The sequence below is a fragment of the Oryctolagus cuniculus genome, chromosome 5 (genome assembly GCF_964237555.1).
Source record: "Oryctolagus cuniculus chromosome 5, mOryCun1.1, whole genome shotgun sequence".
Classification (NCBI taxonomy): domain Eukaryota; kingdom Metazoa; phylum Chordata; class Mammalia; order Lagomorpha; family Leporidae; genus Oryctolagus; species Oryctolagus cuniculus.
The window spans coordinates 38,925,721-38,942,612 of NC_091436.1; the positions used below are offsets into that span (position 1 = coordinate 38,925,721).

At 40.7% G+C, this 16,892-nt stretch overlaps 1 protein-coding gene across 1 annotated transcript in view; it reads left to right on the forward strand.

Annotated features, from left to right (window-relative positions):
• The first annotated feature begins 1,529 nt into the window (after positions 1-1,529).
• Positions 1,530-16,892, forward strand: part of SAMD3 (sterile alpha motif domain containing 3) — a 52,714-nt gene continuing 37,351 nt past the window's right edge. Inside the window, exons 1-3 of the mRNA XM_008263665.4 lie at positions 1,530-1,947; positions 2,581-2,770; positions 6,967-7,074. Coding sequence (XP_008261887.2) covers positions 1,869-1,947; positions 2,581-2,770; positions 6,967-7,074 — 377 coding nt within the window. The 5' untranslated portion in view covers positions 1,530-1,868. The remainder of the gene's footprint in view (positions 1,948-2,580; positions 2,771-6,966; positions 7,075-16,892) is intronic.

Consider the following 16,892-nt stretch of genomic DNA (forward strand, 5'->3'; position numbering starts at 1 on the left):
ATTAGATATTAAGAAAACCAAGTGGGCAAAAAGATACTGTTTTACTTTAATGTTTTTATGAGGTTATATTTTGATGCATTGCTTTGCTTTTCCCAAGTAGAACTGGGATTAAAATTTGTAAAATGAAAGATATGTGAAGGGTTCCAAATAACTCATTTTATTTTCAAATTTCCTTTTATCCATTGAGGACTGCAAGGCAGTCTCTTCTGCTTTGAGTACTTTTTAATCTTGGAGTTGGGAGAATTGTTTTCTCTTCCTCTTCTGTTTTTTTCTCTGTCCTGCTCTTCACAAGGAAGCCAGAAGTGTGACAGAGAGGTGTGATTTTTAATTTACACCAGAGTCTTGCAAATAATGACTTTTCACACCCTGCTGTTGCTGCTTAGCTTAGGGGAGGAGTTCTGTGGCTACTGTTTGTCATAGCAAATTAAATCCACTGCTGTAATCCAGAAAGACGTTCTTCTATATTTAACCCTTGTCTTCAATTTTTCCACTTGGTTGCTTGTGAATACTCATGAGTGTGTGGATTATTATTTTGAAGCATACTTGTCTTCTAGGAAATGATTTTTGAAGGCTGTTACTTGTTCAGATTGTTGAGTATGAAAGATAAACATCATGTCCCTTCCCACCATTCTAACTGTGATGTTGGTAATTGCAACTTACTTCACCACACAAAAAATGAAAAAATAAAATATTTAGTTTTAGAACTTCTAGCAACAAAATCTACGTACACAAGCTAATAAATATTTCTATGTTTCTTTATGATTCCATTTCTCTGAGAGTAGCTTTTTCTTGTCTTTATATAATGGTCAGGATTTTACTGTGTCAGTAAATCTACATCACTTAGATTAAAAGTTGAAGTCAAAAGTACTATTAAAAGATTAAAATGATTCAAGTTCTTTTTGTTTCTGCCTAGTTCATCGATAAGTCATTTGGATTGAGTTATAACACAGGGATTGAGCTGCCTAAGAGAAGTAGGAAAAATTATTGACATGTGTACACTCTAAGTTTTCTGGGTGATTGCAGAGTAGTAACATGCAAGACTAGTAGAATAGTTGGAGATTGTACCTTTCAAACTCTGTTCATGGTTGTTTCCCACAGACAATTATTAATACTTAATTATTTTGCAATTTCCCATCTACCCTACTAAGTAAAAAAAAAAGTTTCAATCATGCTGCTATCTATCTAGTTATCTTACCAATCATAATAGAATCCAACAAAGTTCAGGAACTGAGTGGAATATGTCAGGGTATTATTGGAAGACAGAAACATTTAGATTTTCCCAAGAAATATGACTCCTACTTCCTCTTCTTGCTAACTAAAGCAAGGAGAAGCAGTTATAGCTCTCTCTGTCCTTGGCTGGGAGCTGCAAGGGGTTAACCAGTTTTGGTTTAGTAAGTCTCTCTGTCAGGCTTTTAGATCCTTCCTCCCTTCCTCCCCTGCCCACCCCTTTTGAAAATGTCAACCACTTCCTGATGATTTCACACCTTTCTTTTCTTTGTGAAGAAACCTGGGTGTTAATGGTAAGGGATTGGGTACCATTGTGTGCTCTGGCTCTCCGTTAGTAAAGCTGAGGGATGCCTGTGGAAAAAAAGTAGGAGAAGGTGAAAGAATTTGAGAAATGAAACTAGGCAATAGGTTAAAATCAGTCTTGCTTTTAAAATTACTGTGCATTGTATTAGCAACTTTTAAATGCGTATTGCAAAAATTGCCCTTTTTTAAAAGCTTTGTATTGAGAGTCTAAAGGAGTCTTGCAGGGCTAGGAGCTGATTGTTAAAAAATAAAAACTAAAGAACCACAGTCTGGAAAAAGAAAAGCTGGAGATTCCTCTCTGATCTTTTGCTCTACAGGTGGATTTACAGGAGCCAGCGATGGAAACTTGGTCAGTGGATCAGGTCTGCAGCTGGTTGGTGGAGAAAAACTTAGGAGAACTAGTCCATAGGTTTCAAGGTGAGTGGTTTATGCTTTCAAAAAGTTTTACGTGAGCAGCCCAGACATCCTGAGTGCCCTCTGTTATTGAAAAGTACTTTTGTATCCCACTCTGTGTGTATCTGAGTATGAAGTGGGGGTGTTGCAGTTGAGTACTTTTCTTTATTGACTGCAGAAGAATATCTATTTGGCCTTGCAAGCATGCAGAATAAACTATTTCCAGAAAATCTCAACGTTTCAAGAGTTACTTAGAATGACATTTGATCCATGTGTTTTCTGCTGCTTTATCATTACATAATGCAGTATATGTGTTGTGCAGTGTTGAATTTATAAGTATTAAACATTTGCAAGTATTGGCTAGGAAGAATTACTATGAATAAAGATTTTTTCCTTATAAAATAATGAATTAGAATGAGGGAGGGCATTAATATGGAAATATAAAGTTTTTTCTCCACGTTCTGGTACTTTCTTAGGAGCAGATATCAGGTTGGAATTTTGCAGTATCAGAGTTCTACCTTTGACAAAAATGTGGATGATTTTATACATGCAGAGGACAAGTTGAGATGATCTTCTTATTTTAAGAAATATTTTGCCTATCGTACAGTATTTTTCCAGGAAGCAATGTGGAAAGCAATTTTCTGTTGTTTTTCTCAGAGGAAGAAGTAAGTGGGGCCGCCCTTCTAGCACTTAATGATCGGATGGTTCAGCAACTGGTAAAGAAAATCGGGCATCAGGCAGTTCTGATGGATTTAATTAAAAAATACAAGCAGAAGGGCCAAGGACTGCAGGGTCCTGGAAGCTGCAGTGACAGAGCCCTGGTCACACAAACAGAAGCAGCCCCACAGTGAGTATGATGACTGGTCTTACTTGGGTTCTGGGCTTTCCCAATGCTAGCTGGCTCTAAGAGGGGCTTTCGGATGTAAAGCTGTTTGAAAACAGTTACCACTTCAACTAGATGGCTTGCACAGTATCTGTAATGTTTGAGTAAAGGAATCTGTTTGCAAAATATCATGCCTGAAGATATATGCTTAAATCCACCACTCTCCAAATCCTGGCTCCATTGGCTGGAGAAGCCCTGTAGGCAGAGTTCCTACATGAAATGTTGTGGATGGAGCAACACGAATAGAAAGGGCCCCTGCTGCTGTTTTACAGTCCCAGCTTGGGAAGGCATCTGTAGCTGCTCTTTGCTTTCCTCAAATGTACTCCTTTATTTAGATAGTGATTTGCCCAGGGTTCCTCATCATAGCTAATTTATCCTTGTCTTGCGGCCTTCACAATGTGATTTGATAAACACTCACCACAGTGAGTTTTCTAAGTTTTTAAGAGTACTCTTCGAGTAATGAACACTATGACAACAGCTCACAAAAATCAAGTAGCACAGTTTGTGTTAGCAGATAAAAGCTCTGGGGCATGGGGTTGGTTTCATGTTTGATTATCAGTCACTCCTACAAGGGAAAAGGAATAACAGAGTTTATGAAATTAAAAATCAGACTTCAGAAAATCAGACTTCAAAAGCCTATGTCCCAGGATCATTTCAAACATACCAATTTTGTTATAGGAGATGACTGGAATAGAGGTCCTTATCTTCCTGTAAGAAAAGAATTTCAGACATGACATAGAAAGTAATGGTAAGCAAGGTAGCCAGGTTTACTGGGGCAGGGCGTCCGGACCCACAAAAGGCTCTCAGAGAGAGTGCTCAGTCATTCAGACTCAGGCAAACAAGGTTACAAGTTTAATGGAAAGAACACCTGACAGGCCAGTCTCAGCAAAGAACTCATAGCTGAGAGCCAGTCTGGGCTTTATAAGGGAATGGGGTCCAGTTCTTCCCACCATGTCTCCATCCCCAGACACTATTCTCACAGACAAAGGGTTTTCTGGATGTGAAATAGGTGAATTTTCTCCCTAAGTTTTATTACCCAGTGTTACCACCCTAGGGCACAGAGGATTCTCCTGGGGTACTTTCCTTGGAGGGAAGGTTGAAACCACTTATAAAGTTATGGGGGTATGGGCAGGACTTTAAACACTGGACTGCTTCTAAGATCCGGTTCCAGGCTGCTGTATTCCTTTCTGCAGGTGTTTTGTTTGCCCTGGAGTCCTTTCACACTCGTAGGCTAATTTCTATCTTCTTACTTAACAGCTGGATTTTTTTCATATCTAAGACTTTTTACAAGGTTTTTAAGGTTAAATATTTACAGTAGACTAATTGTTCATTTACTTGAAAAAAGATTGTGATGTTTGATGAAATATATTCTGTATTTTTACTCTGAGTTTTTGGCATTAGATCTGTAATATATTTCTCACCCTTTGATAAGCAATTCAATGTTATAGAGACCTGGCATAAGTAATTTTTTTTTTTTAGAATATTGGGTAGTTGGGACATAGAGAAAGACAGGTGGCCTTGTAGGTCAGTGATGTGATGCCACTGGAAATCTACCAACTGATTTACTTGAAGGATTTCGCCTAAACATTGCTTTGGCACGTCAACTTGAAAGCACACTTTTGTGAGTTTTGGTGACGTTCCCATTGCAAACTTTTATTCCTTTCCAGAAAATGGAAAGTGTGAACTTCCAAGAGAACTCAAAGTAATTTCTGGTTGTTTTTGGATAGGTCAGACTTGTGAGTGGAAGTTCTTTCAGTTGACTGGAATCTTGATATTGCCTTAGGCACAGCTAGGAGAAAACAGGCAAGTTTGTCTACTGTAGATCAGTGTATGCTATTGTCTAGTCAATGAGAACTGACCGCACTGCCAGGGAATCTGGGCTTCATTCCTGGTTCTACCACTGACTTAGACTGATGATTTTCAAAGTTGGCACTCCCATGTCTTCGTCTGTGAAAAGCAATGCGCTACCTAAGTCCTTATTAATTTACACTGATGTTACAAGTATATTAATCTTCCAGAGAATCAGCTCCCTTTCTCAGCCAAAACAGTCCTGTGCTCATTATCAAGCTTTGTTAACCTGGTTAAGAAAGCTGGTTGCAAATGTAGCCAAGTCTTTCAAGACTTGCTGTCCAGTAGGGGCTTTCCACTCTATCCGCTAGGCATGAGTCACTTGAAGGATTGTGTTGCCTGGCATTTGGGTTAAATTAGTGTTATGAAATCACAATTGCCTGTGAGTAGAATGCTTATTGTTTGTATGAGTGTACTTCAAAAAGATTGTGGAAAAATTGAATTAAAATATAAGTATATTTTTGCACAAAAGGATTTTGAAATCCATAAGGAAACTTTTCATAATATGCTTTTCCCACCAACTTTTTGAAAACCCTTGATATTCACTCACTACTAAGTATTTTGTTATAACTTCAAGTGTGAATGATGATTGAAAGAAGCATGGATATATGTCATTTAATTAATGCCTGTTGGAAAGTGCTTAATAAAGATAGACGTGGTATAAGAAGACATCCTAAAGCTGGCTATCAAAGCACTCAGTTTCACACCCCTGATAGGATGTTAGATAGTCCTCTCACCTTGACTTCTCCTAGTTTCAACTTCAACTGTAAAATCAAGTGGGGAGCATAAATGATGCTTTAGGTTGGCATTCTAGATTACAGATAGCAGATGGGTTTCAACTTGAGTGACATTCCACTTCCTGGGTAATGCTGCCCAGGGCATTATTTTGAAAAGCATCCTTAGGGCATATTTGGGCAGAGTATTTGGCATCCTATTTAGACTTAAGAGAATGATTGAACTATGCAATAGGTGAGACTATTTACTGGTATTTTTGGTTGTTGCTCTTGTTGAAGCTGCTAGAAAAATCACTGGACTGGATGTTGGAAAAACTGATCTGAAACCTTGTCACTGCTACTGTGCAGCCTGTGACCATGAGTGAGCTGTTCTCCCTCCTGGATTCCAGTTGCTTCACTTGGAAAATGAGGATGTTAGTGGAATATGGTTCTAAGATTATGAGATTTCACAAAGAATAAAATGTCCTCCAAAATGACAACAAGTAGAGAAGGGATCACATAGAGTTTACCATTTTATTTTACCAAGTAAGAATATTAACTTAAAAAAGATACATTCTATTGTCATTATCATTTCAGAAAGGAAAGGATGATCCTAACACCATTTTTTATTTTGCAAACACTTTCTTTTTTTAAAAAACTTTTATTGTATAAATATAAATTTCTGAAGTACAACTTTTGGATTATAGCAGCTTTCCCCCCCCATAACCTCCCTCCCACCCGCAACCATCCCATTTCCCACTCCCTCTCCCATCCCATTCACATCATGATTCATTTTCAATTATCTTTATATACAGAAAATCAATTTAGTATATATTAAGTAAAGATTTCAACAGTTTACACCCACACAGAAATACAAAGTATAAAGTACTGTGTGAGTACTAGTTATACCATTTAATTCACATAGTACAACACATTAAGGACAGAGATCCTACATGGGAGTATGACGTCAGTAATCACCCGAGGCTCTTGTCATGAGCTACCAAGGTTATGGAAGCCTCTTGAATTTGCCAACTGCGATCTTATTTAGATAAGGCCATAGTCAAAGTGGAAGTTCTCTCCTCCTTTCAGAGAAAGGTACCTCCTTCCTTGATGGCCTGTTCTTTCCGCTGGGACTTCACTCACAGAGATCTTTCATTTAGGTCATTTTTTTGTTTGTTTGCTAGATTGTCTTGGCTTTCCATGCCTGAAATACTCTCATGGGCTTTTTAGCCAGATCTGAATGCCTTAAGGGCTGATTCTGAGGCCAGAGTGCTATTTAGGGCATCTGCCATTCTATGAGTCTACTGTGTATCCCGCTTCCCATGTGATCCTAACACCATTTAAAAATATGATAGATGGGTGAAAGTAGTATGATGAACTGGCATCGCTCTCCCTCCCTACTTATAGGAACCACTGAGTGAGATGACTCCAGAGGGTCCTTCTTCCAAGTATCTTAGTTATGAGGCTCGTGGGGAGCTTGGACATGGACAGAGATCATGTTACCTGCGATTTGACCTCTAATCTCAGAGCTGCTATCAGATCAATGCTTATAGCTCCTGTTGAATAGCGCTTGACCCACCTCTTCTTTCTTGGTTACAGAGATGAACAGTCTTCCAGTCTAGCCAGCTGTGAGGAACAGACACCATCGTTTTACCCAGCTGACAACCTAGATAATGGACAAATCGACCAAAGAGTATTGAAACAGAGGTAAAGTGCTGACTGTATATATATTGAAGCCAAATGATAACATTCTTTTTGAAATGAGCTTTCTTGTGTTTAAATATATTTCTAATGTTAGGTGTTTTGCTATCCTGGAAGGGAATTTTATTGTCAAGTAGTGAAAATATTTGCTAAAAGATAAAGGTTATATTTTATGATCTTCACATTGGAAAAGCAAAGTTCTAAAATTATACATATCCTTCAAGTACATATACTTAAGATAAAAGAGGATTTCTCTGCCATAAACTGCCATAAACTGCAAAAGATGATGTTTATTTCATGAATAATGTTCTGTAGAATAGGCCTTTAGTGGAGTCTTTGTTCTGAATTTTGTAGTTGTTGCTTTAGCTTGACTATTCTTGATAGCAACCCAGTTTTGGAAAACTTTTCCTTTATATTTCTACACTGGATTTTATATGGTACAGTATTTCAATATATGGCTTACGTTAGAATAAAGGGAATGTATAGACCTAGAGAAGCATACACAGGAATGTGGAGCCCAGACAGTCTCAAGAGCGATGGTAGGTAACGTGTGGCCAAGTTCCTCAATCATTGAAAGAGGGGCTGTTGCAAAGGGAGAATAACAGGTAAGAGCCAAGCAAGGTGCGACCTCTTATAGTTCTCACAAACCCTTTATGTTGCCATCTCATTTAGTCCACACAGCAATCCTGCAGAGTAGGTGTTATTTTCTCTTCTGTGAGTGAAACTTAGTTTTAGAGAAGAAGTTTTCCTGAATGGCTTTGTCACCTTGGCACAGGATCCACAACCATCAGGGCAAGAGCACCAGCCTCAGACTCAGGTCTGTGAGGTCCCAGCAACCCCATGTGTGCAGAGAAGAGCAGCTCTTCTCATATGAACTCTTGCATGGGTATTGGCTCTGGGCTGTCCTCTCTGAACTGTTTCCCTCTCTACCACCTCCAGCCTCCCATGCCAGTGCTCAGGTCCATCTCCTTGCATGCCCTTGATTCTTCTTGGGAGGTAAGTGTGACAGGAGAGGGGATGTCCTTGGAGGTAAATTGGTCCCCTTGGTCACCCTGGCTTGAATGTTTCAGGAAATGTAAACATGTTTTTATGGTGGCCTCATTCCCCTCCTCTCTGCTCAGGAGTGCTTGTTGATTTCTAGAACTTTCCTCTGATGCAGCACCAGGGATGTGGAATCAGCCATGGGTTCTCAACTCCCCCTTCCCACATGAAACTACCCACTACAGCCCGTCCATCCCTTCTGTACCTGTTGAAACTGAATGGAAAGAGGGAGAACTAGGATTGGTCCCAGAGGTACCCATTGTATCTTAGACCCTTATATGCACACAGGGAAGAAGAATAGTCCTTTCTCATGGTGCTCTGTGAGCATTAAAAACAGACCATGCCTACTGATGCTGGGCAGAGGAGAATCTCCTGGAAGGCACTCTGTGGGCAGTGTTTCCCCAGCCCTGCTCCAGGTAGTATTCCTACTGTCCTGGGAATTCTTTGCTGTCTTCCTTGCTTGCAGTGTATGACGAGGATGCAACCTTCCATGCCTCCAGTTCTCTTCTTTCCCAAGTTCTTGGCTGACATTCCATCTTGATGGTGGTGCCATAGTAGTGGTGGGGCAGGGTTATTGTGCCTATTTTCCCATGTGGCTGGTTATATGGTGTCTCTCATTCCTCATAGCACCTAGCATTGGAAAGAAGAAAATGGGACTAGCTTAGAAGCAGATAAATAGGTGGGTTTGACATTCCCCATATTTTTAATCAATAACCATGAATTCTCCCCTAAACCATGTACCTGGACATTTGACCCCTGGCCCATCTTTATACACACGTAGTTCAGAGTTAACATCACCCCTGCCTTAATATATATTTGGTATAAAAAACCAAACCCTACTCAAACTAAAAGCAAGCTGTTTGTAAGACAGGCATTTCACATGCAGCAGCCCAACATGTACATTTACAACTGGTGCTAACAAACAGGGGGTCAAACTGTCTCCCATTTTCTTGCCATCTTTGTCTCTGGTCTACTTCCCATGCTGCCTGGTTCCTTTGCTTCTCCCACTGAGGACAGATTTATCCTACTACTCAGGACTGCTCTGTGCCCCTCAGACTGTCCAGCAAAGGACTGCCTTACCATAGCACCATGTCCGCGGAAATTCTGAAAGCAGCTCAGGTTCTCCCAACTGATGCAATCTTTCAGTGTTGCTTTGTTCAGATACCTGGGGGGAGAAACTAAGAGATGGAGTAGGGAGCAGGTGCCCCTGCTGGCAATTAGCTGTGTGGGAGAAAGAGTAGGTAAGAGCAGGGAAGGAGAACCTACTTTAAACACTTCACCTGTGGTCTTGTCCCTTATTCAAGGCTGTGGATTGTGGGGGGCAGGGGGTCAGAAGAGTCTACTCCTTCCAAGGTCCAGCCACAGACAGTGGCTCCACCATCCAGATGAGAGAACTAAAATCATGGAACCAGCTGCGGCCTTTTCCTCCCACCCCTCTGCCCAGGACACTGTTCCCTCAACACGTGATTCACAGCCTGCTGTATGATTTTGTGTCAGGCTCTGTTCTCTTCCTCACCCACCTAAGACTTGGTCATTCCTTAAGCTTCTATTGGAACTCACTCACCACTCCAGCAAGCCTCCAGTGACATTGTAGCACAGGCGAGGAGCCCTTCTGTGTACAAGGGGACACGCAAAAGTCATGGAAAATGGAATCAAATGATAAGTTTTTTAGAGCAAGAAAATTTGGAAATCCATGCATATTTTTTCGTAACAGATTCCCCATGAAATTTTTGAGATGCCCTCAATATATGCATGGATTTCAAAAAATTTTCCCCCAAATAAACATCTTTTTATTACATTTTCCCATGGACTTTTTAAAGTATCCTTGTTCATTTACCATGTAGATTATTTGTAGACAAGGATAAAGAGAAACCTCTGGAGACTGGAAACTCACCTGACTTTGACTGTTGAAAAGTCTCTTGCATGGTGAAAATGGGGTGTGTGTTTTCCAGTGAATGATTTTGTGTGTTCTAAGTAAATGGTAGGGTACTGTGGGATGAGTGTGGTTCTCTTCAGTGACAGCTGGCTCTGTGCCCTTTACTGAATGGCTTAAATGTCCTCTGTGAGTAGAGGGATTTTTGAGTCCCATTCTTATCATGTGTCAGTAATCCTTTGGAAGAACTGTTTCTGCAGTATTATTCTTTATCTTTTATCTACCCTGTTTGAAACTTTTTATTTGTTTGAAACAAATGAACCTTGTTTGTGCACTTCTCTTTCGGTAATCAGTAAGGCATGAAATCAGATAAACAGGTAGAGGTTTCTTAAATGTTCCTTTAAAGACACTTCACTTGAACTTTAAACATATGTGTGCAGATGTTTTGCTTCTACCTTTGGGCAGAATTATATATCAGTCATGGTTTCACACATGTTTAAAGATAATTTTAATAAAATCTTTTTTATTCAGAAATAGTGTAGAATGAGCTGATCCTTCTTCTCATGTGCATTAAATGACTCCTCAACACTTTGGAGGAATTATTTGCAGGCACTTTGATGTGTGTAGCTCAGACAAGGGGGTACCACAGTTGTGCCTCCTATTCCAGAGTGTAATAAAGAGAATGTTCATTGAAGTGTGCCAGCCTAATTATGGGTTCACTTGCACAAGTACCAGTTAGCTGTATAATTAGTCTTCTGACTTCCTTCATGTCTGTGCCCTCCACAGGCTAAGATCTCTGAAGGAAGACAGGGTGTCAGCCACCAGTCTTACCTCTGCAGTGCCTGAAAGAGTAGATGATCAACAGATATTCAGTGAAGGAGCATCTGTATTAACCATTTTCATGGCCTCATCTTGATTGAGTAAAAGACGTAGGATATGGAAGAGCCTTGGAGGAGGATATTGGGGTGACCTTTAATATGTTGATATCTACTGCCAGTGCTTCAAACACAGCTACATAGGTAGCTGCTCATCTAAATGAGTAGATGGAGCAGGAAAGGCATAAGTATGGGTGTTAGACCGGGATATCAGCCTAGACAATGGCCAAGGTTGGTAGACTGAAGATACAGGTCGAGCAAGTAGTTGAAAGTTAAAAATCCTAACTCAGCTGTTTCCAGCTGAGTAACCTTTGGAATGTTATAAAACCTCAGTGGTCCCCACTTTAATCATCTATAACATGAACTAAAGAGTGGGTTAACACATGAATAATTCTTGGCCCATAGCAGGAGGTCTTACATTTCAGTTATTGGTTATATTAGTTAGCCAGTCACCAAGGTATATGATACAAAGAGACAAAAAATCCTGTTCTCAGTGCTGACAAGTGGTCCCAAAGTATAAGCCATTCAATATGTAAAATATTTACTGAGTGCTTATTGTGTGCCAGGCACTGTTTGAGTCACTGAGGATCCAGCAGAGAACAAAGTAGTCTAACCTTGGCACTTCTGAGAGTGCACTTTCAGGGAGAGAAAGTAACACACAAATACACTATCACATTATGAATGTGTTGAAATGCGATGAAAAGCAATAACGCCAGAGAGGGAGGGCGCATAGAGTGAGTGGTGTGTGCATGTGCATGCGTGTGTCATGTATAAGAGAGGTCTTTGTCAGTTGGGATCACTGGGGAAGTCCTTTGACTTTGACAGGTGGCATTTGAGCAGAAATGCAAGTGAAGTGAGGAATATCAGCTCACTGAGAGAGAACCAAGCTTTTCTTCTGTGGAAGACATCTGTGGATGCAGCCAAACAGGAACTGCAGAATCGGTGGAAACTAAACTGCCATAAACGATAACTCTCTCTGACTCTAGCCATTTCCATTAAGTTTAATAAGAAGGCTTCAGAGAGATCCAAAGTCAGCTTGATACTAATCAACTTTTTCCCTTCTGTTCAGTCCAAAACTTAGGTATTATTTAGACATGGTGGGGGCAGGGGGAATTCTCCCTGGCTTGGAGAACTGAAAGTCCAGTCAGTGAGAATGTCAGCCAATAACTGCAGCACTGAGAAAGTCATGCTGAAATAGCAGAGCACGGGGGATAGAAGTGGCACAGACAGAGGGAGCAACAGACATTCAGGGAAGAGGGTGGGGAGGTGGCTCCGGAGAGAGGCTTCACGGGGCCCAAGTCGTGATTTTGAGAAATGGTTAGAAAGTCATCTAAAGGGAAATGGGGCAGGAGAGGAAAATGAAATTCCCAGCATGGGCAAAGATACAAACACTTGAAACAGCACAGCGGATTCCATTTGGTGTAAGTATTTTGGGGATGTGAGACACAGGCAGAGAAAATGACATTGGCCATTGGCGGAATGGGGAGAGATGCTGTCAGGAGGGAAGGAGGTGATTTCTATGCTATGAGCAGGGTAGCGCTTCCTAACCTTGACCACACACTGGATTCACCCAGTAGACTTAAAATATAACCTCCAGCCTAGTGCTCCTCAAACCCTAACATACTCTAAAACTACCCAGGATTCTAATTGGATAGGTCAGGGGTAGAACCTGAGACTGCATTTCCCAATGCCAGGTCCTAATCTAGGACTATCCTTTGAGTAACAAGATCTAGACCAGTAAGAATTTCTAGGAGTGGGACCTGTCAAACAGTATTTTTAAGTGCCATAAATAATTCTAGTGTATAATGAGATCTGAGAACCACTGCTATAAGTTACAGGGAATAGTCATTCATGCAATGGAGTGATTTGATTAGATACACATAGCTTTCATCATTAACTAAGTGGCAGTGTTGTGGAGAATATATGGGAGAACACTTAGATGCTAGGCTAAAGTTCATGCAAGAAATGAGAAGAATTTAAACTAAGATGGTGGCAGTGAGCATAAAAAAAGATGTTTAAATACAAAATCAGCAGGATTTGTCATTCCTGTTATTGACAGGGGTATGGGGCAGGATGGGGAGGAATTTCTATGTGGTAAGTGTTATTCTGTATTTCTGGCTGTAATACCTTTACCAAAATGAGAAAATATTTACTAGATAGCATTACAAAGGATAAGAACAACAACTTAATACAACTTAATGGCACTGAAAAAAAAAATAAAAGATTCTAATAAAGCCAGGGCTTCTCTCATTACTTACTTATTAGCATTCCCTATAAGTAAACATTCCATGGGAGTAAACACCCAAAAGTTCAATAACATTACCTGCTAGGGTGGGACCTTGCCATTTTACTTCCAAGGTGCAATTTTTTACATCTCTCAGTCTCCAGTGAAAATCCTTGCCTACTAAATAGGTGGTGACAAATCAGGCTGCTTGATCCTTACAAATGGAAGACTTTAATTTTTGTGAAGTTACACGGTAGAGGGACTGACAAACCATAGCTTAGATAACCATGGTTGGGAACAGACTGATTGAATTTTTGCCACAGGCACATCCTCCTGGCACCCAGGGCTAGATCCAAATCTAATGCTGCAACTGACGGGTTTGCCACATGAAGGGTATACACCCAGAACTGTGGAATGGATTTGGATAATGACCTTTCTACTCTACCCTGGTCTCCCCTCTACTCCCAAAAAAGAGATATGATGTGGACAATGATGTTCTCTGCAAGGCCAGGGCTCGAAAAACCTACTGGTGTGAAGGTGGAGAAATAGGAAGCTGCCCTAAGTTGACTGGATCTTTAGCCAACAGATCTTGATACTTTTGTACTAAAAAACGGCAGTGTTGAACCATGTTGAAACTACTGTCAGCTGATATGTCACTACTTTTCCTTATGTGTGAATGAGGAAGACAAAAACGAGGGACTCGGACTTAGTACCTTTGTGAGACCTGTGTTAATGTAGTGGTGGCAAGTCTAAATCTTGAGAATAAAGGCCAAGTTTCTGGTTCTCTACATTTCTGCTAATACCAATAGGAATTGGGGAACTGAGAAATATAACTATATTTATTTTATGCTTCCTTTCTTCTTCACTGGGGCCCAAAGACACTTAAATCCTGAGACCTCACACTGGTATCTCTAAAGAAGGAATGATGTGATATAACCAGGTAGATTAGATCTGAGTGAGGAAGTGCTACATGCCCCCACAAGTAATTCTATCCTCCTACTTGTCAATCAAAATACCCGCTTTCCCAGGATGCACCTGCTTCCTGGGGTGCATGGTATCCTGGGGGAGGAAATCATGAAAATACGGATATTAAGCTTCACTTGGAATTTGTGGAGGTACCATAAAATTCCCAGGTAGCTTCACACCTGTAGAGGCATCATCCCTACCTCATAAAAGGGGTCAACATGGTGGGGAGGCTCTCTGTTTCACCACAGACTATGGCTGGAGGCACTACACAGGTGTCCTCTCTCCCTCTCCCACTCCTTCTCCCTTTGGGCAATACTCCAGCCCACTCACAGCAAATATTTCTCCATGTGGGGTAATGCACCATTGTGCATGTATGTGTGTTCACTTTCTCACCTTTGGAATAAATTTTGTTATCACTTTGTGTACCTTATTTAATTTGCAATTAGAATGCTCATCTTTGTGTGAGACAAGAACCTCGGGTGAAAATTAATACATCCATGACCACATCATATTAGGTTAAGGGGCATCTGTCTGACTGCCACAAAAGTAATACCTGTTGCCATTCACTTCTCTCCTTTGTGTTTGATTTTTTGTTCACACATGCATTTCAGAAACTAAATTCCAGCCGGCGCCGCAGCTCGCTAGGCTAATCCTCTGCCTTGTGGCGCCAGCACACAGGGTTCTAGTCCCGGTCGGGGCGCCGGATTCTGTCCCGGTTGTCCCTCTTCCAGGCCAGCTCTCTGCTGTGGCCAGGGAGTGCAGTGGAGGATGGCCCAAGTGCTTGGGCCCTGCATCCCATGGGAGACCAGGAGAAGCACCTGGCTCCTGGCTCCTGCCATCGGATCAGCGTGGTGCACAGCCACAGCACACCGGCTGCGGCGGCCATTGGAGGGTGAAGCAACAGCAAAGGAAGACCTTTCTCTCTGTCTCTCTCTCTCATTGTCCACTCTGCCTGTCAAAAAAAAAAAAAAAAAAAAACGAAACTAAATTCCTCCTCAATAGATTGATTGGCAGATGTGAAAGCCTGGAGCTGTAAAATATAAATAAAAAGCAAACATCAGAATTCAAACATTTTCTGATTGAGTGACAGTGTCATCAACAAAATAGCATTTCCTTCTTAGCCTATGCTTGCCTTGCACTGACATTGTTGCGTGTTCTCAGAGATGGTTTTTAACTCTTCATTGGCACTCCAGTGTCTCTTTAATGCATGGTATAGTTTGAATATGATTTGAATGTGTTCCCCGTGGTTTCGTGTGTGGAAACATAATTTCTGTTATGAGCTATTTAGAAGGTGGAAACTTAATCCAACTATGAGGTTTGAGGGGATGTGTTGGGGGATTGGGAGGTGATTAGGATTAGGTAAAGACATTTTAGTGGAGTCCCCATAGTTAAATCCTGGTGCCTTTATAAGAAGAGGGAGGGAAACCCAAAGACACACATTTGAGTTGACTTCAAAAAGTTCATGGACATGGAAATAAAAGATAATTATATTTTGGTAAAAAAGAATCTTTTTTTTTTTAATCCATGCACAGTTTTTTTCATTCTAGTCTAAGAGCCCTTTAATCAATTTGTCTTCTTTCTGTCATACTTTAGTATAAGTAACCACAAGAAACAAAGATGTACTTTAATACAATGCTTGGAATTACCTCAGCTAAACATCCAAATTTGTAACCCACAAGATTGGTTGTTCATATAACTGCAGGATACCATGCACTTACGCTCTACCACCATTTGACGAGGATTCCCTCCCTTGTACTTTCTGAGAGTACTTTTCTCATTTCCATTTCAGCCACCACTGGTAGTGCCTTTAACATTCTAATTTCTATCAACTCTCCGTTCATAATGACTCAGGTATGATCTGAATCTCCCCTGGCTTCCTCTTCTATGTTCCAGAAATATTCAAGTTTTTAGATGTTGCTGAGGTCAAATGTCATTTAGTGTCAGAGTTGATGTGGAACTGGATATGTCAATTCAGACCATTCTTAGTGTGTGCAGTCTAAAGCTTGTGTGTGAAGAAGAAGAAAATGAAAATGAGATGCCAAAATATAGTGGTGTGTGGAACCCTCATTTAGTTCAGTCCCTGGACAGCATGGTTTTGGTCATTGCTTTCCTATCCAATTGTGGGATTCTTCTACCACCCTTGGTGGTACTTCAATGTGAAGACCAAGCCCTGGGGCCAGAGTGGTGACTCTTCACCAAAAAGTGCTCCACTTATATCTGTTTGTTTGTTTTTTTTTTTTTTTTCCTGGAGGATAAGAAAGGAATACCTTTTGATAGTACCAGAAAATCATCTCAGGTCCTTAAAGTAACAGATTATCACCAATTGGATGCTCTTGGAAAAAGTTGTCTGTTGTACCTTGAAGTTTGAAAGACAGGAAGGATTCATGAGCTGACTATGGTGACAAATGTCCACCAGGGATCAGTTGAATTCTGCCCTCTGTCCTACAGAGAAGCCACAAGGATGCAACCAAAGTGCAGTGAGATGCTGGGAAAGTGCTTTTTAGATGATTTTTCTTTGGCAGTTGTAATGTCCCATAACCACAGTCTAATTCTTACGTACATTTTGTGTTTCAGAGGACTCTGCTTAGTCCCCAGATCTCCCTCTCTGGCATTTGTATCCCACTGATTTTCACATCTCAAACCTAAAAGCTCAGTGATCTGGTACTTCTCTTTATGGGCATGTTGGCTAGAAGCTTTGCCAGTCAATGGCGCCTTTGTCACGGGTGAGATTTCACTACTACAGAAGTTTCCTTTTCTGAATAACAATTTTATGAATGAAAACACGAGATTACAGAACTAGAGACAATCTTTGTTTATCTGACATGGAATTTTATATTCAATATTT